Source organism: Magnolia sinica, chromosome 1 (genome assembly GCF_029962835.1).
Source record: "Magnolia sinica isolate HGM2019 chromosome 1, MsV1, whole genome shotgun sequence".
Classification (NCBI taxonomy): domain Eukaryota; kingdom Viridiplantae; phylum Streptophyta; class Magnoliopsida; order Magnoliales; family Magnoliaceae; genus Magnolia; species Magnolia sinica.
In genome coordinates this window covers 128,752,944-128,777,624 of record NC_080573.1, presented here as the reverse complement: position 1 = coordinate 128,777,624, position 24,681 = coordinate 128,752,944, and the positions used below count along the sequence as shown (strand labels likewise).

Below are 24,681 nucleotides of genomic sequence, written 5' to 3'. Positions count from 1 at the left end.
CAAGGACTCTGAATGACCAGTCGAGCTTACGTAGATTTAAGTCCGGATCTTGTGCGGACTGCGGAAATCTGAGGCGGTTTCGCAAGGGGTGCGAAAGGGAGTTTCCTAAACTATAAATAGGAATGCTTAGGGCCTTTCTAGGTAATGCAAGAGGGTTTCCTAAAGCTTTGCGAAGGTTTGCTAAAGGGTTTAGGGCTATCAAAGGTGTGTGTGTGTGTGTGTGTGTGTGTGTGAGAGAGAGAGAGAGGAAGTTTGTGGAAGGGAGGTTATGCTCGTAGAGGTGATCTATTGTGCACTCAACATCTCAGCGCTTCTACGTCCTCATGATCGGTGAGATCTCTCCGTTTTCTTTTATTCTCTTATTGTTTATCCGCTCCTGCGTGAGTGAAGAAGGTTGTAACGTTCTACTTCATGATAGATTGTTGATCTAGACGAGATCCCGTGGTTTTTTACCTTTTTGAAGGTTTTCCACATAAAAATCTCGTGTGGTGTGGTTTATGCTTTAATTTATTTCATTGCTTTATTATCTTATAATTCTAGTTTGTTTTGGGAGGCTGGATCCTAAGGTTTTGTACAAGGCTCCCAACATGGACGTAGATAAAACACACACATTACTGTGGACCCCACAGAGCTCTTGTTAAGATTGAGTTCGTCATTGACGCGGTCGTGGACGTCCAAGATGGATCAGAGAAGGCCCGGTGGGAGGCGGAAGTGATCAGGACTGTCAAAATCCTAAAACAGACATTTTTCGCAAACCGAAATGAGTTATTCAACCTACCATATATGATTTTGAGGTATGAGAATGTACTTTCCTCATAGACCGGCTTGTAAGGCTAGGGCCAGGGCGGCTAGGTGAACCATGAACCCTTGCCCATTGCCACCCTTATTGTAAGTGGGCTATGCCAGCCCATGAGCTGCTTACACATCTCTAGCCCAACCCATGAACTAAGTACCCATACTAGTTGGAGCAATATGATTCTGAGATTACACAAATTAGATTAACCAAGATGCACATTAGGAAGTTTAACTAACAGCTTATAGATGGTCCACTGGCCCTTGTGCCTAGAAACAACAACAAACACATATACAACCTTCATGGCCTGCTTGCTATAACTAGCTTACCTTTTTTTCATTGTTTGGTCTTGAAAGGTTTGTAGACATGAAGTGACTCCACCACCCCTTGTATAGAGCCACAAGCCGCTGCCAGAGAGACGAACAAGCATACCAAGCTTAGAACCTGCAGTAATATCCATTTGGGTGTGAAGCTTCTGATCTTGTTTTGTGCAATGTACATCTCCACTGGAAAATAGACCGTCAGCGGCCAAAATCCAATGGCACCCAAGAGTGCGAGTATGTCGTTGAAGAAAGGCATCGACATCGCCAGGACGGTTATTACAATCACGAAAAATGTCCTCCAAAGTAACCGAAAGAAGTTGATTTTGTACTTGAAGCCTTTCAAGATCATGTGTTCGCGGGTTATGAACTTTGTGTTTGGCCATTTCTTGGCTGCCCAAGATTCTACTAGGGCGAAGACTGGTTGGCAGAATACCTATAGGGTTGGATAGAGAAGCTTTGATTAGAATTGGTGAAAATGGTGGGCCACATTGTGGATGGAGCATCTCCTGAAAATTTTAGTTATTGAATCATCCTAACCATAACAATTAGAAAGAAAATGGCTGGTGGTCCTAATTCAGTTGCTAATGTCATGGTTATGGTGATCCAATCAGTTGAACGATGGGATTGAACAAATGAAGGAAAATGATCGACCAGTACCTGAAATGCGCCGACAAGGTGCGCCACAATGCACACATTAGCTAAATCGACCAACCAGAAGGGCTCATAGAACCCAAATCCGGTCAGCAAGTTCCCAGGCGCCTTGTCACCGAATGCAGCATAGCCAATGCAGCCACACAAGACATAGAACACAGTTGTTGTTGACACGCCAACCATGCTAGCTTTCTTCATTGCCTTGTTCTCTGCTGGAGATTTCAATGTGTCCTGATGGAATCCGAAAGAAATCGCAATTCAATCATCTGTTAATGCTTCTTTCAACATTTAAGTGATTCACTTTCATGGTTTTGTATGAAATTAAAAACTCAAAACAAATCTCTCTTCTTTTTTTTTTTTGTGGGATGTTTTGAAATTAGACAAACGCATCGCATGTAAATTCAAATTGATTTAATGATTTTTTTTTCCATTTTTGGCAGGAAATGTATGGATTTAAGTAAAGAAACCCATGGAAGGAAGTTCTTGAATTACTTGAATCTCAATCAAGATCAAAGAATATGAGTAGGCAAATGCAATATCTCCAAGTGCGCGGAATGTTGTCCAGACTTTCTGAGCTTCAGACAAATCAACCCCAACATCCACTCCTGTAAGAGAAGTCTTTCCAGTGTTTCCTGCACAAATGCATGTAATTCAGTTCAGTTTCTTCTGATAAGGAATGAACCTATCTACAAATACATTTTTACTGGGTTATGAACCATCTCCATCTTGCAATCTGTGCACATGCCCATTGATTTGGACCATCCAATTGATGGGCCACTGTCCAAAAATTGCACTGATTGATTTACTGCAACTGCCTAATGGACCTTTTTTTCTAACTAATTTGGGCCCTGGTTTTGTTGAACATTCAAAATCAGGCTGTGCATTTTGTGAGATCTGGCCCACGTAAGAGATAGTCGATTGATCGGATGGTTTGGATCAGTGGCCATGTGCAACAATTCTTGGTATATCATTGTATAGTTTAGTTTAAGCAGAACGATGACCTGAGATTACTCTGGCCAGGGCAAGGCCCACCCCGATTAAGGAATACGAGAACGACATGAATGCAGCAACGATGGAGAGCCACCAAAGCTTGTGGAAGTTTGGGATCTGAGATAGGAAAACTTCAATGATCCCGAACCCGATCATGAAGGGATTGTTGGAGGTCTTGCAGGAAGCCACATGACCTCTTCTATGGAAACAATTCGACTTTTGTATGGCCCTGATCACATTAAAAAAAATGGACCCTTTTCATAGTGAATACTGTTCAAACATTGAATAAAATACAGACTATCAATATCCATAAACAAGAAGATGAGCTTACGCCATGCTTATGGATGCCGTGATCGTGTAGCCAATCGCAATGCCAGAAAGAGTGAGATATTGAGTGAATCCACAGAGCCAGAATTTCATTCCCCCTGAAATGTATTCATGGAAAGAATCATTTTCTTCAAATTTAGGCCATGTTTGGTTCGACAGTTGAGTTGGATCACTAACAATCAGTTCAATAAAAGAGTAACAACCGAATTGTACTAAAGTTTCCAAGTATTTCGTAAGGATAAACTAACCTCAGTCATAGTTATATGTATTCCAACTTGAAAGTAAATCAATTGCAATTTGATTATATAGTACGTCCAAACAAACGCAACCTTAAATTGTGGAAATGAATTTCATTCAAGTTCTTTCTTTCTAATAAAAAGAATGATCAAACCTACCGGCAGCCCAGATCAGCTTCAAATCATGTATGATGTATGGGCTTGTTGGTATGGAGCACACCTCTGTAGCAGTGATGGAGGCCCACCACCAGATCATAGTCTTTGTATCACTCACTACATTCAGGTATTAACTACTACAAGTGTTGAGGCTCACCATTTAATTTTGATCCAACGGTGATCATTACAACATAAGTGTTGAATGATGTCATAAATCTGTAAATCAGCAGGTCTATCGCTGATGACAGCTCGATGCCATTGGGCAGACTTCAATGCCATTGAAGGCTGCTCGATGTGTTGGGAGCCTTGCACAAAACCTTAAGATCTAGCCTCCTAGAACAAACCAGAATTATGGGATAATGAAGCAATGAAATAAATCAAAGCACAAACTACACTACACGAGATTTTTACGTGGAAGACTCTCAAAGAGGTAAAAACCACAGGACCTCGTCCAGATCAACAATTCACTATGAAGTAGAACGTTACAACCTTCTTTACTCACGCAGAAGTGAATAAACAATAAGAGAATAAAAGAAAAACGGAAAGATCTAACCGATTACGAAGACGTAGAAGCGCAAAGATATAAAGTGCACAGTAGATTACCTCAACGAGCAGAACCTCTCTTCCACAAGCTTTCTCTCTTTCACACCTTTGATAACCCTAAACCCTTTAGCAAACTCTTGCAAAACTTTAGGAAACCCTCTTGTATTGCCTAGAAAAACCCTAGGCACCCCTATTTATAGTTTAGGAAACTCCCTTCTGCACTTAATTGTGAAAGGCGTCAGATTTCCGCAGTCTGCATAAGATCCGGACTCAAATCTACGTAAGCTCGACTAGTCGAGCCGAGTCCTGGAGAGGCCTTCTCGACCGGTGGAGCATATCCCTCGACTGGTCAAATACCTCGGAGAAAATAATCAGATGGTCATTGGACTTTGAGTCGAGCCCCACTCGACCGGTCGAGCGCCACCCACGACCGGTCAAGCGAGGCTCACGACCGGTCGAGTCCTGGGAGGAAATCCCATCACAATGCCATTGGAAAATTCAGAAATCTCACGATTTATTTCTAGGCAGTTTAGGTGTCATGCTCGATACCATCGAAATGGGTCCGATGCCATCAACGAGGCATCGATGACATCAAAGTTTCATCGACATGCCATTGAGAAAATCCAGAAAATGCATGTTTAGTCGCCGAAATGTTTTGGTGTTTTGTTCGATGACATTGAAGAGGTTCGATGACATCGAAAGCTATTCGATACTATCGAAGTGACATTGAAGTTTCATCAAACAATCGCGCAGAATTATGCAGAGTTGGGTAAATTAAGGATTTGTTTCCTATTTTGATTGTGATTATTAGGAACTATATATATATATATATATATATATATATATATATATATATATATATATATATATATATATATATATATATAAAATCGAGAATAGGGGATGTAAAAAAGAACTTTCTAATTCGTTCATAGGGTTTCATGGGCGTAACTTGGGTGATTCGAGGCTTGTTCGAATCAGGTAATCTCTATTTCTTATAATTATGTGCTTTTATAGTGAACATCTGTCGCTTTGTGCCATAGTTTTTTCTCGCAAAAGTTTTTTCACATCAAATTTGGAGTTTTTGTGACTGGGCTTGATTGTGCTATTGGAATACTTTGCTTGATTCATCTCTGTGTGTTTCCACAATTCCCCAACAAAAAGCATATAATCTCTCATCCACATGGCAATCACTACGTATAGATATGCACGTTTAAGTGTAGGCAGACATATACCTAAGTTGGCTCTCACAGCATCCATGTATGTGTAATTTCTCTTCCCAAAGACTGGATCAGGAGACCTGTAACAATCTGCTAAGAGAGTAGAAGTGAAGAAAGTAATGAAGGCGAAAATAAGGAGAGTCGCGGGCCCTGCAATCCACCCAAGCTGAGCTATTGCCCATGCCAATGAGAGCACGCCGGATCCTATCACTGCCGTTATGATATGTGCGCTTGCAGTCCATACAGTCCCTGCAAATTAAATTACCAAACTTCATTAGCTTTTTTTTAAAAATAATTAGATTAGGGCTGTCAACGGTCCATCTAAGCCCAACCCACATAGTAAATCACAAGACAATGCGCAGCTCATGATGATTACGCACAACCTGAGCCCAAGGCCTTCCACCTAATTTTGTGCAAGATCTGAGCTGTCCATTAGGAGTGCCCATCATGCATGATATATGACAAAAATGTACTTGAAGTCCTAAACAGCCGGGTCTGCTTGAGCTAGGAATGGCATGAAGAGCCATAGACACAGTCCCTACCTGGCCCGTTATAAGCGGCTTAAATTTTAGGCTGGGCCATGTTGGCAGGCCTAATATTGTAGCCAAAGCAGTCCCGATGCAAGCCCAATGAGCCAACCCAGCCCATTGACAGCCCTGATAGAGATTGGAATTCCCAGCATTTCAGTGGCATAACCAATGTTCAAAATACTATCTGACCTACCCAACTGTACAAATTCCTATTGCAACCACAATTTAGAGGAAGAGAGATAATCCACTAATCAATATCAATAATATCTGCATTATTGTGTGAGATCTGAACCATTCATTTTTTGGGCCTTACCGTGGATGGGGCCTACCTTGAAAATCACACCACTCGTTTTATCGTAGCAACTGTGCATTTGGCTCATAAATTCTTAGTAGAATTTTCAAGACTGAGCCAAGTGGGACTCGATCAGGTCTGGCCGAGTTAATTATATTCTCGATCCTGACTCAACCGAGTTCGAATTGACTCAGACGAGTAGTCAATCCTTGCTTCCAACAATCATATTTGAATATATGGAATCCTCTGTCCCAAAGCTTTACACAATATACTTGGGTTTTCACTTCAGACAAGTGGGGGCCATGGCTTAGTGGTCCAAACCATGCTCCAAAAAATCTCCTGGATGATACAATCTAAACTGTAAAATTTATGGGCCACAATTGAATAGTTGAAAGAGAACAACAAAACAACCCACATTTAGATAACCAACGGCTCAACATTGGCGGCCAGGATCTTCTAGTATTAGAACATTTAGATTAGTGGGTAAGGTGGGTTCAAACCTAAGGCCTAACATAGAGCTACAGCTTGAGCTAATAATTACCTAATTTGGTTATGCATTAGCCCATAATGCTACTTTCATTATCAAATGGACTGAGTACATAATCTTTTGAAACCAACATAACCTAATTCATCTAACCTTCTGACTCTTGACTTTGAAATAGGTTGATTTTTCACACTCAAAAATGAACTTAAACTGCTCTAGTTTGAATCCAACCTTTCAAATTCCAACATATTTTTAAATTTCTGTAAACTCACACTAATTATTTCAAGTAAACTTCAATTAAAATAGGAGGTACAGCATATTACAAGAGTCAATAAAAAAGAACGACGACCGGACCAAAGGCATAAAACAGACATTAATGAGCCAAATCTAGATTTGAAATTCAAACCCCATCATTAAAATACCTTATTATTAAAGGGTGGACCATTTCCATCCCTAATTGAACATAACAAAATGTTAGCTTTTCCAAAGTTATGGGTCGAAGTTTCTAAGGAACCACACAAATCTCTTTTGGGAAACAGCATTTGGTACCCCATCTTCCAAGCGTATACACCTTTTCTCTACTTTTGATACTTGAATAATTTACTTTTCAGTACTAAAAGTAGAAAGAAGGGTGTATAATCACAAAAAAACAAAGGGTTTTAATATCATTCCATCTTTATTGGCTGCTAGAATAAGATAAAAACGAATCTTATATCTTTGGACGACTGTCTCTTTTACTAAAGGAGCAATAGGAAAAAGGTCAGCGGTCGTTATCTCCCTCGGTAAAAGGAGGGCCTGAGGTTGGCTTTGGCCTGGATTTTGAACTCTTTGGGCTAGGCTTATTCAAAATTTGTTTTCCAAGCCCAAGCTGGCCCGTTGAAAGCCCTAGAGAAAAGACCAGTTAAAAATTGTGGTGAGTCATCCTCGTCACTTGTCGAACCAGATCATCCAAATTGACATCACACTAATCAAGCAATTCTAGCCATCCAATTAATGGTTATCAAATGGATGGTTAAAAATATATATTTAAAGTCCGAAATCAAGTGGTTAATATCATCTACTTGGTGCAATTTTTCGGCCATGATCGAACCATAGTTAGTCAAGTGATTTGAACGGTCTGAATTGCCTTATTGCTATGCCACGTGTACGGTTGAAGAGTCACCACCATTTTCTTAATGGTGCAGAACTGATATGCGAGCCTAGCGGAAGAGACAAATTAACAGGAAATGATAGGGTGGAGCCCGAAGAACCTGAATGTGATAGGGGCAGATGTATCAATAGTAGCCATCAATCCATTGTAAGTAACTATACATGGATGGCTTTTTTTTCCCCCAAAATCCAACATATTGGACGATTTATCATCTCTTTCTTTCTTTCTTTTTTAAATTTCTTGCACTTTGGGCACTTATTCTGAACCTTAAGGGCCTGTTTGGCCGGACGGATCCCATGGGATTAGGAGGGATGGGATGGATTTCAAGGTAATGATGGTGGTGTCAATGGATTGGTTTAAGATCCATGGGATTGCTATATCCTGGGACAAGTTCACCGAGTCTGTTTGGCATGCTCAGCATATCCCGGGATTTTACCATCCCAATCCCTTCCAATCTGTCCAACCAAACATGCCACAGGCACATTGAATGGGATTAGGAGGGATGGGATCAATTTTAAGGTAATGATCAATGGATTGGTTTAAGATCCATGGGTTTGCTATATCCCAGGACAAGTTCACTGGGTCTGTTTGTCTCATTTGGCATATCCCGGGATGTTACCATCCTATCCCTCCTAATCCCATGGGATCTGTCTGGCCAAACAGGCCCTAACAGTTTGGGAAGACTTTAATACTCTAGCAGAGCGTTATGGATGATATGCAGGCACTTACAAAATACTTATAAAAATTATGCTGGTTGTAAAAGTAATTCGAAGTTAAATGTCCAAATTATATGTACCAGCTTAGATATATCATGACCCAAAAACTACACTTATTTAATTATCTGACAATCAGATTGGCAGGCATTTGCATTTATTTGACGGTTAATTATAAAAAAGTATCCAATGGTCATATTTTGAATTATAGGTTAGGATTGTTTAACCAATCTGAGCTTTGCAATGCAACTTTAAGAGACCAGCTTCCACAATTTAGTCAGTTTAATTTGAGTTAATATATGCAAATTTGTTCCATTTCTAAGTGCCTGCGTATTAAGCATTATAAGCAGCCCGAATGTCAAATAACTTCTCTCACCATTTTTGTTTACACCGTTGCTTTGAATGCCACTAATCAGATGATTGAGATCTATTTTTAACCATTTCCTATCAGAAAGTACGGAAACTAGATGGATGGTCCAAACTGATGCATCTGCCTGCTACATATGCTGTCTAAGGATAGCAATGGAAGTGAATTGGGTGGTGAAATCGCTGGTGACCAAATTCTGTGGGCCCACTGTGATGTATGCCTTTTATTCATGCGGTCCATCAATTTTGCCACGCCTCTCTAGGGCATGGTCCCAAAATTAAAGCATATCCAAAGTTCAAGTGAAACACAGTAGAAACAGTGAGGGTAATGACATCCACCATTGAAACCTTCCTAGGTCTTACTGTGATGTTTATTTGTCATCTAATCTTTTCATAAAGTCACACAATTTAGATGAAGGGAAACACAAATGTCAACTTGACCCAAAACTTATGTGGCTAACAGTAGGAGTTTAATCCCTTATTGTTACCTGCATTGTGGTCTATTTGAGTTTTGATCATGCTTGAATTTTGAGTCGATGCCCTAAAAAGAGTTCGCAAATGGCTGGACAGTGTAGTAGATGAAAACACACATCACTGTGGCCTTATAGAGTCAAATTTACTGCAAAATTCCTCAGTAATTAACATTTTACCAAATAATGCCTCCACAATTAAAATAGGAAGGTGCTTTTTTCTAAAATCAAATTATAAAAATGCTCTCAGCCAATTTTTTCTTTAAAAATTAGTATAGTCAAGACTTGTGGAACCCATGTGGTATGTATATAATATTAAAGTCATCCACCCCATCATGGTAATCACATTAACCAAAAAATGCCAATCAAATCATCAAATGTATTATACTTGAATTTGGATATTTTGAGTGGTATATATTATTTTATATGGATTGACCCACCCTGTAATTGGATTCCTAATATTTTTTGTTCGTCTGGTAATCATGTTGGCGTCTACCTGTTGGACGTGTTGGATGTCAAACGCAGACAACGTGGGCCCAACAATTTGGATTCTTCTTCTTTAAAATTTATAATTAAAAAAAAAAAACATGTAATTTCTGGTTCCAGAGGCCTTGGGAGGCACTATTTGGTAAAATCCAATAAGAGGCATTTTACGGTGGAGATTTCTTTAAATAAATAAATAAAAGTGACGATATAAACGTGGAGAGTATAACGGCCGTTATAATGTGGTCATGTTGACGTCATATGAATTTAGGTGAGAGCAATTGAGAAATTTGACCAAAAAAAAAAAAAGAAGTTGAATTATAGAAGTCGGCTTTGCACCGTACATACGGTTTTCGATTCTGAAAAGTGGGTCCCATTCTTGAGTGATCTAGTCCACTGGTACGTTGCTTCCCGTCATGGATGACCCATGTCCTAAACTCTTCCAAATAGGACAACTGTAAACTGTCGATTCATGACCTACAAATGGACGGTTTATAAGAGAAACACGATACACCGTTTCCCATTCAAGTCCAGAAGGAACAAAGATAGGTTGCAGGGAACGCAGGAATGACGCTTTCGCATGAACTTCCTGCGACGGAAAGCTAACTGCGGCCATCAAAATGATTGTGAGAAATCTACCCGTCCATCCGTTTAGCCAGATTGTTTTAGGACATGGCCACAGAAATGAGTAAGATTCAAACCTCAAGTGGGCCGCACAGCAGGAAACAGTGAGATGTTCGCGGTTGAAACATTCGTGGGGCTACAGATGTTTTGGATCAGCCTAATACTTTTGTATTTTCAGTTCTTCTCAGTAGAAATGACCTGATGAACGGTATGGATGGCATATAAATATCACGGTGGACCCAGGGAGGTTTCAGCGGTAGACATTTCCCTGCTCACTTTCTCCTCTCGTGCGGCCCACTTGAGTTTTGGATCTACCTCATTTTCGGGCCCACATCCCAAAATGATCTGGAAAAACGCATGGACGGGGTGGATTTCTCACAAACATCACGGTGGGCCCCACTTAGCTTCCCATCGTAGGAAGTTCTTGTTACAGACTTTCCCAGGCAATCCGCGTTCCACTCTAGGAACTTTGGAAACTTTTTGGCAATGATCCATCTGTGATGGGGGGTGACAGAACAATGGTCACGATTACTGAAGCATGGGCCCCACTTGTCAGAATTGAAAACTCCGTAGGCTGCGTAAAGCCCAGCATAACTGCGGTTGTACACCGATTAACAGGTTTGACAGGCTGCTGTAAGCGGCCGTTGTAACAGCCGTTTATTTTTACTCACTAAACTATCCTTTCACGCAATTTCCTTTCGTGCTATATTATGCTCTATAACATAACAGCCTTCATAACAACTCGCGCGCAAAATGAAACGGAAATAGAAATACCCAGCTGCCCTAAGCTACAGACGTGACCGCTACATCCGTCTATGTCAATCCAGACCGTCCAGATCATGAGCTCCATCATCGATGGAGTGTAGCCAAATCACACCACACAATCCTATCCATGCAATTAGTTGTCATCAAATGGACACTAAATAAGAAAATGGTCAGTATGCCCCTTTTCCATCGGTGAAATTAGGTGGCTAAGATTATTCAATAGTGACGTGGCACACATCATGCCATGGATGATCAAAGACATTACCAGATTGACGGTTGATATAAATAGGTTATTATCAAAACAAAATAATAATAATAAAAGACAAAAATATTACGACACACGTCGCTTGAGTTGGGATTTTGTCCTTAATGGTCCCAACCAACAAGGGATACGTAAATGTGACTCGGAATCCTTGGGATGACCAAACTTTCGTTTCCTTCACTTTCTCCACCTTACACGTGGCATAAGCGTATAATGATCCGAACCGTTCATTCATCCGGTACAGACATGGATGGATCAAATACCAAAAATCACAGTGATCAGAAATACATAACCACCCAAAACATCGAGTAGAAAATTCACTAAAAATCTAATCATTGATTTCTACACGAATTCTCTACACGGTTAGATTGTATCTGATCATCGCGATTTTGACGGTCGTGATCACCGAATACTCACACCGTTCGTCATGGCCCTGTTGAGATATGGAGCCACATCTGGGGCCGCTCGACCGGTCGTGGCTCATGCTCGACTGGTCGAGGGTTCGTTCGACCAGTCGAGATTACGTAGATTCGTTTCTAAATTTGATGTGAACTGTGGATTTTTAAGTCGATTTTTATAGAGGTGTGAAAGGGAAGTTGTCTAAACTATAAATAGGTGTTCCTAAGGCTTTTCTAAGGTATAGGAAAGCTTTTCTAGTGTATGTGAAATAATTCTAAGATGTGGGCAAAGGGTTTTCTCTTTATTTATAAGGGAGAGGTCAATATATTGTCTTATAATCTTCATTTTTCTTCATAGTGAAAGTTTGCATCCGTGGTTTTTTACCTTTATTGGAGTTTTTTCACATATATCTTGTCTTATGGTTTGTTTGGAATGCTTTGATTCTGTTTCTAATCTACATTTCTTCTTGTTTATCGTTTGTTGGTAACACCGGAGATTATATCTCGGTTCACTGCGTTGTTGGCATGTTGCGCAACAGGCGCACCATATGATACCTTTAATTTAAGTTACCAAAAATAAACCCCAACAAACCAACAAAAGACAAAACATAGAGTCCTAAATAGGTTTTTGTCTTTTCTTTAATCTCACTACCAAGACATATTTGTATGGTCTTCATTAAAAGCTCCTGCTCTGTGACCCAAACGCGTGGCTTACTTGCATAGATAAACCACATGCATGGTGTCTCATCTATACACATGCATGCACCCTATGAACATGTGCATGCACATACATACATACCCAGCACAAAAACATACACTGAGCAAAGGTGTATACACTTCAGGATTGTACATACACACAGACACATTGCCCCCCTCTCTCACATCAGAGATGAGTTCTCAAGAACGTAACAAAATTCCTATTAAAATATAAAATAAAAACAAAGACAAAATCCCAACGCGCGGATTTTAATAATATTTAAAAAATAATAAATAATAAATAATAAATAAAAACCCTTAAAATCTAGCTAGTTTCCTTTATCTATGGAGATCAAAAAAGCTAAATCCAAGAGGAAGTGCAGGAATGAGGAAATGGTATATGGTGTAAAGCGTATAAAAGAGTAGAAAGTAGAAGAGCATATTTACCAGTTCTACGTGTACGTCCGTCGTCGTCGATGTCGACGTCGTCCTCTACATGACTCTCTTTCCCACGTGAGAAACCCTGTTCACATGATTGGGTACGTGCGAAATCGCCAACCTCGCTCATGGTCTCTCTTCTTCTTCTCTATCAGTCTCAAAATGGGATTGTACAAGTGTTCCAAAGCGGCATCAGATGTATTTATAATGCTTTGAAAGAGGGAGAAAAAGAGGTTTTGGACGCATGAAAATAAATGGAGGAAAAGACGTGGAATTTCATGGCGGAGATTGCTTCTTCTTTTCATAGGATGCTTTTGAGAGCAGAGAAATTGCTTCATGATTTCTTGTGATGCGCGCGTGAGATGCTGTCTGTTCCTGAGATGAGCCACACTTGTAACAAAAGTTTGGATGTTGGTTTGGCCTCGGTCATTCAGGTGGGCCCCATTTGTACTTTGTATCTGGACGGTTGGCTACGTTTTCTGTTTTACCACGTGCGAGTGTCGCCCACCTGGCGAGTGTATTTATTATGGTTTTTGTGTTAGGGAAGATGCCAAGTGGCACTTGATGAATGATCTGGACCATGCACATATGTGCCACGCTGGCATGTGTACAGACCAGTAGCTTTAGAAGGGAAGAGACACCACTTACACGGCTCCTCTGCAACCCAAAGCTCTGTCAGGGCCTACCACGATGTTTTGGATGCCACAGAAGTTTTGGATCAATCTGATATTTGTATTTGACCTTCATCCATGTCTTTATGACCTTATCAACATGTTTGGTGGCAAATAAATATCACTGTGGGCCCTACAAAGGTTTCAATGATGGACGCCATTATTCCCACTGTTTCCCGTAGTGTGGTCCACTTAAGCTTTGGAAAAACTTCAATTATGGTAACATGCTCTAGAATTAGATTAAAAAACGGATGGACGGCGTGGATGGGACACATACATCCACGATAGGCCCCACAGACTTTACACAGTACACAATCCGCGTCCGACTGTGCCTCTTAATTTTGAATATCTTTTCTAATCATATCTTTTGGTCCAAGGGAAGTAATATGATAGAGCCACACCATATCCCTGTCCACGTGGCAGAGTAAACTGTGTATCAGGCCTGTTCACCTAGTGGACCCCAGCATGGATGGTCAATGTTCAAAACCTCATTAAAAAATAAAAAAGATACTTCAAAACATTCAATTGGTGCCCATCAGATGGACGGTAAAGACATAAGTAACGATTCAGATGTTGTAAATCAAGGGAGAAAATGCTAGTGTTGATTTTTGAAACATAAACCGTCCAACGCAGAGCCCACTAGTTGCACGGCAAAGATTCACCTTATACCCTACCGTGTGGACGGTTGAAGGTGACTCTATGCTATTATATCATAGAGACAGCGATCTATATATCATTTCCCAAAGTTAAGGTATATCATATCATTGGTGGAGAGTTGCACGGCAAACCTTTTTTTACGTTGGTTTGCTACAATGCATCCCTACTATGGTTGGTGGTTGGATAACTCCAGAATTTTGCCGGTAGATCTCGAGTAATGGTTCAATGATCCAGACCGTTTATATGATCAATGAGCCTCATCATGGACTGCCATTATTTAACTCTTTGAATATTGCAATCCGTTGATTATTTAATTATTTTGTTTTAAATATGAAGTTGTCAGTAGTGGACGAAAGTTTTATATCTTCCAATCTTAAAGACTTGAGGCGACACACTAACTGTGCATTGCTTCAGATTAATGGTTTGGATTATAGTTTGATCTACTCGATTTTCAAATTCGTTTTAATTTGAAGTTTGCAGTGCAGTACGTTTGATAGTTTGTTGGGATAGGGATGGTTTTAAGACTCGGACGAGTCCAATACACCTGGTCCGAGTCAATTCGGGGTTGGCACTGTATGAATTGGCTCGACACCACAAGTTGCATCCCCCGGGCACCTTGGACTCGAGAGAGTTGAGTCGATACACACCCTGACTCAAGTGAGTCATGACTCAACTTGAGATGGAGCAAGTCAATCATGTTGTACTTTATTTTTTATGGTTTTGGAAAAAGCCAGCAAGAACGTGACACATGATGTTACACGAAAGATGAAAGATGTATGAAAAAATTTTATGAGATATCTGGAGATTTTTTACATGATCATAAATGGCATTAATTTAATATTACATGTCATTAGGTGATTGATAAAGTAGTGCAAGGCTGAGACATTTATGAGTGAAACTTGATTGGCCGCCAAACTTTGACTGAGAAGAACGGCATTTCATCAATAAAAGAGAAACATAACAAGATAATGATCTATATGATGACTTTTTGGTTGCTATAATTGTCTAATAAATAAGAAAAATATTTTTAAAATAGCTACAGAAAATAAAAATCTATAAATAACATGAGGAAGATTAGTAGAAAAAACACAAACAAATCCAACAAATAGATTAAATCTATCAATTCATCTTAGTTCAATTTATTTTAAAAGTAGTAATAATCCAGTAACAATAACTTCTTAGTTATAATTTAAATTTATACTCATACATTTAACTTGATCCCTATCCAATATAAGCAATTCTTTCAAGTGACATATTATTACAATTGTCCTCAATGGCCGACTATAATTTTTTTCCTTTGTTTGATTGCACCGCTATACTGAAAAATTCTTTCTTGTGAAAGTCAAGTTGAAACTCATCTTTGAAGGAAAAATCCCACCATTTGATTATCACGTAATTATTACATATATTCTACAAATGTTTGAGTATGCAACCGATCTCCTCATATTTGTTTATATATTGTCAAAATTTGATGTATCTCCTATTTTGACACTTAGGGTCAAAGTTAATTTGTTGGAATTGAGTCATTATATTGATTCTGGCGTACTTGCACACACTGCACGTGACAAAAAACAAATCGAGTGCCAACATATCTAAGTTACTACACCCCAATCATAGCTCAAGCTCACTGTTGATTTTCATGGTGGGTCAATTTTTTCATCAGGCACATGTCCTGCGCATGTGACATGATGGTGGGGAAAACAAGGCTGTATGCTAAGTTAGGATGCAACACGCTCCTCAGTAATTTAAAATCTATATTCCTGCCATAGTCCGGTGACCTTTTTAAGCTAACACCATACGGTAAACCAGATCGTCTAAAATGTTGACCCAACTGTAGATGAGACATAGCTAAAAAGATGATAGTAACACTATGATTTTAAACTTAGAATTTGGACCACTTATCATCTCGTTTTTAATCATTCATTTGATATCCATTAGTTAGCTGGTCAGGATTGCTAGATCAGTATGGTTTTAGAGACACACTCCATCTATAATGTGGCCCCAAATTTTGGACGGCTTGGATAGCCGCATGTGATTCTAACACATGATGAGTATAAGTCAAGAACATTGGTGAACTCTTACAGGAATCTTAGAAATATAGGAAGGAATCATGTAAGCTACTTGAGGGTGGTTAGAGTAAAGTGATGGCTCACCAACATAGTTAAAGGTGTGGTGTCTCATCGACCGAAAACATGGCATGAATATACAGCCATATAAAGTGTCCACCAAGTCCTGCACTTACATGGCCTAAAGTTTACATTAGTTGATTGATCTTAACCGTCTGTTTTTCTTGATGGATTGGGACCACAGACCGTTTTATTTTTTACTATCCTTTGATAAGCCACTGATCATTTGATCAGTGTTATTTCAAGATATGCCCCATCCATGGTTGACCACAATATTTGGATGGTTTGGATTGGTGTGTATTTATTGTCATGTAATATCACACATACTAACAAGGTAGAGCTTAATTAGAAATGGAGTCCTTTGATACTCTAGCATAGCGTGGCCATCAATGCGCAGGTTTTCCGAAATTACATAAACATGAAATAATTCAAAATAAATCCATCCAATAGCAGGAACACAATGGAAGAGATATATATATATATATATATATATATATATATATAGAGAGAGAGAGAGAGAGAGACCGTTTCAACGCTGATGTCTTGGCATCGATTCCTAGAGAGAGAGAGATCAAGACATCGATTCCTAGAGAGAGAGAGATCCCGTTTCAACGCTGATGTCTTGGCATCGATTCCTAGTAGGGGTGGCTAATAGCAAAGTGTGAACTGACAGTTGGGTGTTCTAACAAATATATATATATATATATGGGAAAAGGTACAATGAGCTCAAGCGTACGGCCTGCTCCTGTGAGATCGAGTCGTGGTGCATCGGGAGCTGTCCGATCAAGTGGCTAAATGTGCGGTGGATATATATATATATATATATATATATATATATATATATATGCCATCATCAAATGTCCAGATAGCTTAATTCTAGCCTGACATTTGTTGAACTTGGACCTCATACCGTCTTCGTTTATTATCCATCCATTAAATGTCCATAAATAGTTTGATCAGTATATTTTTTCTGTTTATAGGCCATCAAAATTGGGACCCGCATTTTGGATGGTTTAGTATCAGTTACCTATATGCCACATGTGATAGTTTTTAAGCGCCTGTATATAAACGGTCATGCTCTACTGGAGTATCGAGGCTTTTCTCGACCTTGCAGTACGGCTGGTAGCACCGGAACATGGTAGTACTATTTTTTCCTGCAATACATTTCGAACGGAAATGCATCAATCGGATCCGTCCATCCGGTCTCTTGTACTGTGGATGGGAAATGGTTCCAAAGAACCCATCCATCGAATGGTTTTGGCTCTCTGATCAACGACTGTAAATAATAGTAGTTTACGGTCAAGATTGGGTGTAGAAATTGAAGCAAAGAATGATAATATAATTATCTTACAAATAAGAAGTAGACGATGGTTTACATTCAAGTATTGATCCTAGATAGGACCTTTTGTAGGATCAGGTATTTTGCCCTTGGAATATTCAAATATCAAGATATGATCTGGTCTTTGGAGAATGGTTTTAGTACTGTCGATGGAGCTTGTTCGGTAGCATGGATCTCTTAATTAAGGAGGCTGGCATTCACATTTGGCATATGCATACCCTCACTGATATCTTTGGGGTCCGTACAATAAATTGCTGGAGGAACTTTAGGATACCTTAGAAGCATGTGTACCTGTATTTTCAAACATGAACGTTGCATTCTTTTAATTAAAATTTATGCTTCTTTTAATTAAAATTGGCAGCTTAAATTTTCAATCTTATAGAATTTAAAGATTGCGCTTGAGTACTGTTTGTATTTTAACTTAAAATTTAGGTCGAGTAGTTACAATAGTCAAAGATGATTAAAGATTCAGGATTTTACCCCTCACTTTTTTTTCGTTTGCTTTAAGAGGCTTTTCAAGAATTTCTAATTCAAGTTGGATTTTAAATTCTAAATTTTAAGGGAAAAAAATTTTAAATGCTTAATTAATATGAAATTTACACTTCGGTACCTTTCTCAAAAAGTCATCTCATTAATTGATATAATCATCATCTCATTACCTTTCGTAATGGTGACCAGGAAAGCAAATGGGTGGGTGGCTCAGGTGGCTTTCACTATAATGTTTATGTGAAATACCCTAGCTATCAAGTAGTGTTAGGCCAAGAGTGTAAACATCAATGCTATTCATGATTCAAATGGCCCACATGATTGAAAACAATATATATAGTATGATTTTTTGGACATGGACCCAAATGGTTGGGTGAAATTTAATGACATGAGTGGATTTCATATAATCATTATGCTAGGCCCCATAAAAATGAAAGGCGGGCGTCTGTATCCCAACCATTTCCTTTAGTGTGGCTCATCAGAATGATGGATCAACCTGATTTTTGCTTCTAAATACTAAATATCTAATAACAGATAAACATTAGGTGGGCCCCATCAAAATCAAGATCAGCCACATCCCATACAAGTGATTTTTTATTAGTACTCTTTGTGCAGTTACAAAGGATGCATGAGGATTTCATTTTTGGTGGGGCCCACCATGATGTTTTTGTAACATCTACTTTGACCATTAGATGCATACATATAATCAAATTAGAATGACTTATGATTCAAGTGGACCATACAAAAGAAAATAGTTGGGAAAGAAGCATTCACCCCTAATTTTTACAAGGCCCACTATGATGATTATACGAAATCCACTCAAACCTTTAAATCATGGATGGGGGTATTTTTGGTCCCTTGGCCTAACATGATTGCTATGGTGGTGCCCACCCAAGCAGCCAACTCATTTGCTGATGCGCATGCCCCGCATATAATAATAGAGGTGGCTGTTTGAAAACTTATGCAAAGAAGGTACAGAAATGTAAATTCCAAATCAATTAAGTAGTTCTTTGTAAAATTTCCTATTTTTAAAAGGTTACAAATGTCATTTTCATTGAAAATCTTGGATTCTAGTCCCTAATTGCAAAAACCCATGATGCCAAACAACCCTTTAGTGCATTTTAACAGCATTGGTACGGTAGGTCACACAAAATCCAGACCATTCATCATATGGTTCAATGGTAAGTGGTCTGCATACCACAAAATAATACTTCGCTCCCACTGGATGTAGAGAATTTAACATACTGACTGTGAACCGTCAGTCACATTGGATATTAGTTTTTTATAGCCCAACAATCAAATGGCTAGGATAATTTGATCAGTTTGACAACCAGCAATTGCCCGCCATTCAAGATATGGATTTCCTGATGAAAGGTCCGGATTTCACACAAGTTTAGAGAGAGAAGAAGAAGAAGAAAAAGATAAATACTTTATTTTGATGTGTTAAAAAAGTGTAAAGATAAGACATGTAAAACGACCCTTCATCGATCAAAAGGATCTTCAAATGCCTTTTGGACCACCAAACCATTATTAGAAAAAGTGGAATATTTCTAATACTATTAAGTGCCATAACTCAAAAAAACAAAAATCTCTTTTTTATTATTATTGGACCATGGCTAAGGGCCGTCCGCATGAATATGACTACCGAAAATGGTCACTCAGTTCGAATGCAGTAATGCCTTAAATTGGAATTTGCATTTTGAATTTTTTTCATTAATATGAAAAGAAAACAGTCAGTTGCATCGGGTTTCACGCCCTGTCAAAGCTTTCTTCAGCATTTCAATTTCCTACGAAATAGTTTTGCTAAATCACACATGTCAAGTGTAGCACATGATCCAATTTAAGTGCCAGCGCACACGTAACGTGAGATATGAGCCGTCTATCAGGTGGCAACCACTGCATGGATGCTCTGGCCAAAAATCTGGCCAATTAGTCGCGGACAATTTCATTGCCATGATGGATTAGAAAAGGTCTAGTCAACGACAAAAGTGATCTGAATCGTCACACCTTAAATCGGGCAAATCTCCCAATCCAGAATGAGTTATCGTAAATATATGATTTTGGGATAGAACGAGATACTTTAGCCACCAAACCCACTACGCCAGGTTGCGCGAGCTGGATTTGCGTAATACAACCAGATCGATGATGGTTTCCCTAGTTTAAATCTATTTTTAAGTTTTAGTTTGATTGTAACTCTTCAACCGTTGGCTTTAGGAGTTTCGCCCAACGTGAGAAGTGCTTAAAATAATTAGGAGAACAGCTTAGTAAAGCCAAATAGGACATTATTTTTGGCTGAAAACCTTGCGCATTAGTAGACATCACGACCATCTATAAATAGTAAGTTTACTATTTATAGTAAGTTGTGAATTCTATGAGTTTTAGTTGTAGTTTGATTCTGATTTCTCTCTCATTGTTTAGTACCCCTATTTAAGGGGTTGTGAACTCATTTATTTCATTTATCAATTAATTTTGAATTTTATAGAATTTATTTCTTATTTTCTTTCTCATGGATTCAAGAAGTGTCTCTGAGGAATCCAGAGAAGTTCGGTGGATTCGGAATAGTTATTCCCTCGAGGAAGATGGTGCTCGACCTCATGTCTCCCCACGTCACCAACTCTTCAAGTGGGCCCAATTTTTAGGCCAATCTGTAATCACAGGTAGCAATGGACCAGGATTTAGCCCAGCATTAGCACTAATCAGGCTGAAATGGCTGTAGCCCCGGCCCTGACCCCACCAAGCAAAAGATGTAAATGATCAAAGGTTTGTAATAATCAAATCCAAGGGGTTATTTTCTTTTAATCCATCATTTAAACCTAGTCATATTACATAAACGGTTTGGATTATTGAAACATGACCTGAATCCAAAGTTTAAACTTATATGTGTGGCACAAGTGTCTTTAAACCGTCCATTCTTTTTATAAAGTGGTGGGCCACTTGAATATTGGACTGGGCCAACAAGCTGGGCCATTCGTTATTTACCCAGAGAAGCCCAATGTGCCTTAGCCAAGATTTCAAGCCTGGTCCAGCCCTCAGGCCAAGTTTAAGGGTTGAACCCTGGCCCTACAGGGTGGGCCACCTGCCCACTGTTGCCCACATCTGAAAGGGCCGGATGTTTTTTACATATATATGCCAATTAAGCTACAAACTTCTAAGGTGGAAGAAATGAGGATCTTTATCGTTTCAAGCTGGAATCAGTGGGAGAAATGGATGAATGTATGACATCTGGACCACTCACTCACCTGGTGGGCCCCATAGAAGCTTTAGAATCACTTTGATTGAATAATGCTAACTGCTCAAGTGGAGGATTGCACAACTATGTCATTTTTGTGCCATGGCTCATAGTCATCCCCTCCACTGTAGGGTCTTCAAGAAGGGCTCAGCCTCTTTCTAAGATTTTATAGCTTTTTTTTTTTTTTTTTTAAACACACGCACACACACCCCACACACTCACGCTAGTGGAATTTCACCACCTATGGATACTTGAACCCTTAACCGGGTGTTGAAACTCCTAAGAGTCTACCACCCGAGCAAGAGTGAGGATCCAAGATTTTGTAGCTTCACATGCATTGAGAAACTGCAAAAGCTCCTATCTTATGTACCCTATATAGGTAGTAAGGGTTGAAACTTCTTGTTTAAGGTTTCAACAGGTTTCAAAGGTTTGTATTATGGTTGTCATGGTTGCTTTAGGAAAACAAAAACAAAAACAAAAGGATTTTGACATATGAACTCCTGTCATTTAGTCCATATTCTTGGGGAGTAGTAAAAAACACTCCCATTTTGATTTTGACTGATAGAAACCAGCCTTAGATGTGGAAATGGGTGTTTTATCTTTAAGGAAATGATTGTCGGGGCATGATAGTGATGTGGCCCACTGCAATGTTTGTATGACATCTACTCTGTTCATTCATTAAACCACCACATAGTAGGATCCAAGCCCAAAAATTAAGCAAATTCAAAACTCAAGTGAGCCACACAACAAGAACTAGTTGGAATTGGACACCAACCAATAAAACCTTCTTGGGCCCATAGAAGTTTTAAATCCAGCTAATCTTTATGCTTTCCCTTCATTCTAGTGGGAATAATCCGAAACGGGTTGGATCATATGCAAAGATAATGATACCATCTTGGTCATATACAAATGCGCATCGAACCTAATGACCATCATGGCCATATTTTATATGGTAAATGGTTCATAAGTGGCTTGCATGGCTGACTGAAGGTAGGGTTTTTTTTCTACTAATGGCTTAGACAGGGGTTTATTTGGAATATTGATAAGGGGTTGTATGGACCAATAGATAAGTTTTGTAGGTTAAAATCCAGAAAAATAAATAGCATGCATGGAGTCCTTGGTGTGTTATCAGCAATCCTTTATGTAGGTACCTGAATGGAGCACTTGGTCTGTGCTATCAGCAATCCTTTCAAATAACATACTTCTTTGAAATAAGAGACTATAATTAAGTGCCTGGACTTGAATTTCCTGCGACCCTGTTACAAGGAGCCTGTATTTAAAAGTTTTGTGGATCCACAGCGAATTCTGTTTAAGTTCACCTGGTCTATCAGTTTCACCGGCTAATGTTAGGACGTGAGTTAAAAAGTCAAGCAGATTCCAAACTCTAAGTGAACCACATCACAAGCAACAGTGGGAATTGAACACTTCTCATTGAGACCTTCTTGGGGCTCACAGAATTTAGATTCAGAACACAAGTGGATCACACCATAATCAACCGTGTAAATGTTCGCTTATCATTGAAAACTTTTTGGGGCCCACAGAAGTTTTGAATCACCTTATGAACAGGTTGGATGGCATATAAATATTAAGGTGGGCCTTAGGAAGGTTTCAATAGTGGATGTCTCTATCTGGTCCACAGTTTCCTATGCTGTAGCTCAATTGAGTTTTGGATCTACCTCATTTCCGCCTTAGGTCAGGACATTTTTATTATTATTATTTTTTTTTTGGGTTAGCTTGTTAGTATACACCAATTGTCTGTACACGCACTGTTAGCCACCCCCACTAGGGATGTCCCGTCAGCATTATGGTGGGCACAATAGAGCTTTTGGTTACATGGGTCCCCCAAAAAAAGAAGAAAGAAAGAAAAAGAAGCCATTTCTCTTTATGTCATCACTCACGAACCAAAAACGAATGCGACATATGGCACATGTGCAGCACTCTCTAAGTAAAATAAAATAGCTACTTCTACTCAAATTCATCACCTAATGGTAGAGTATAATTCCAATTGTGACACTTGGACACTCCGATGAACCAATCCTGACCGTTGATTGGGTCCATAGTACATTTCATGGCTCAAAAATCACAGGGAAAAAGGGTACCAAAAGAAAAGGAAAAATGGCATTTCAATTGAAACGCCCACTTAGAGCACACTCAAATGAATGGCCACAAATTAAGCATGTCCCACCTTGGCCAAGGACCTCATCAATGACACAGCTTCTCATCACTCAATACCCTAAAGTATTCTTTCCACTTTAAAATCATGTAGTCATGTGACCCTGAATTCATACTAATGTTCACCTCAAAGAAAAGGCCATGCATGGCGACCGGATGCGATTGGCATCCTCATCGACTATCTAAGCACCTTTTGTCTACTGCTCTTCCCCAAACACGCTTAACTGTAGAGTTACGATGAGATCCGGTACATGATATCTGTCCAGATGAATTCGCTGTCACTATCTTCAAATATATAATAGCACCATTCATGACACTATTCATAGAAAAATTGCAATCCATCATCGAAACTTTTTTTCTTTCACCCATTGATAAGACAATGTGAAAATTTCATAGAAAAATTGCAATCCATCATCAAAACTTTTTTACTTTCACCCATTGATAAGACAATGTGAAAATTTAGAAAATTTCAGCAGAAAAATTATAGGAGTAGAAAGGCGGGCTGATTGATTCATTACACTAGTGGTGGGGACACTAATCGATAATGGCCCACCACGCAGAAAACATGAATCATATCCGTGTGGGTCCTAGTGTATGGATTGGAACCTCTAGCAAAAATGGCCCACATCATGGATTGTGGAGGTGGAGAAATTTAGATCAAGTTAGGACCTTTCAGCTCTGTAGAGAGGAGCATTAGATGAGTACTATCTTCTAAAGAAGTAGAATCATCTACAGATGCTATATATCCTCCTATTTTGAGCGTGTCTTTATTCAAGTGCAAGATTTGGGTGAATCATATACACCTATGCTTACGTACATTACTAATATTGTTAAAAGATATGATATGATTGGAGGTGATGGAATGGGAACAGTATAAGCACCTCTCTCAACCGTACGAACTATGGGTTGCCGGTTGTAAGACCTAATATGGATGGCCAATGGTTCAAAAAGGACAATAATTGGGTTTTGAGATATGTCGCTGTTGGGATATTCCACTCATGCTTGAAAGCCCAACCGACATGTACCAAGTGGTAGATTCACAGGAGTTTCAATCGAGTACCCATTACAATGAAAAGCCACTATAGTGTGAG

The 24,681-nt window shown here is 39.2% G+C and overlaps 1 protein-coding gene across 1 annotated transcript; it reads right to left on the bottom strand.

The window, feature by feature from the left end:
• Window positions 1–993: 993 nt before the first annotated feature.
• On the bottom strand, window positions 994–13,276 carry LOC131258228 (amino acid permease 6-like). The gene is made up of 7 exons (XM_058259394.1): window positions 12,920–13,276; window positions 5,255–5,488; window positions 3,089–3,182; window positions 2,769–2,986; window positions 2,260–2,399; window positions 1,774–1,998; window positions 994–1,549 (listed from the first exon to the last, which is right to left on the bottom strand). Exons 1-7 carry the CDS (start codon window positions 13,038–13,040, stop codon window positions 1,130–1,132), a joined length of 1,452 nt encoding a protein of 483 aa, XP_058115377.1. The 5' UTR covers window positions 13,041–13,276; the 3' UTR covers window positions 994–1,129.
• Window positions 13,277–24,681: the final 11,405 nt, after the last annotated feature.

Excerpts from the sequence above, each read along its gene's own strand:
- LOC131258228 (XM_058259394.1), bottom strand. The coding sequence starts at position 13,040 with ATGAGCGAGGTTGGCGATTTCGCACGTACCCAATCATGTGAACAGGGT. Across the intron at positions 5,489-12,919 it reads CGGACGTACACGTAGAACTG|GGACTGTATGGACTGCAAGC; the intron begins GTAAATATGCTC and ends TTTAATTTGCAG. Across the intron at positions 2,400-2,768 it reads CCTGGCCAGAGTAATCTCAG|GAAACACTGGAAAGACTTCT; the intron begins GTCATCGTTCTG and ends GCATTTGTGCAG.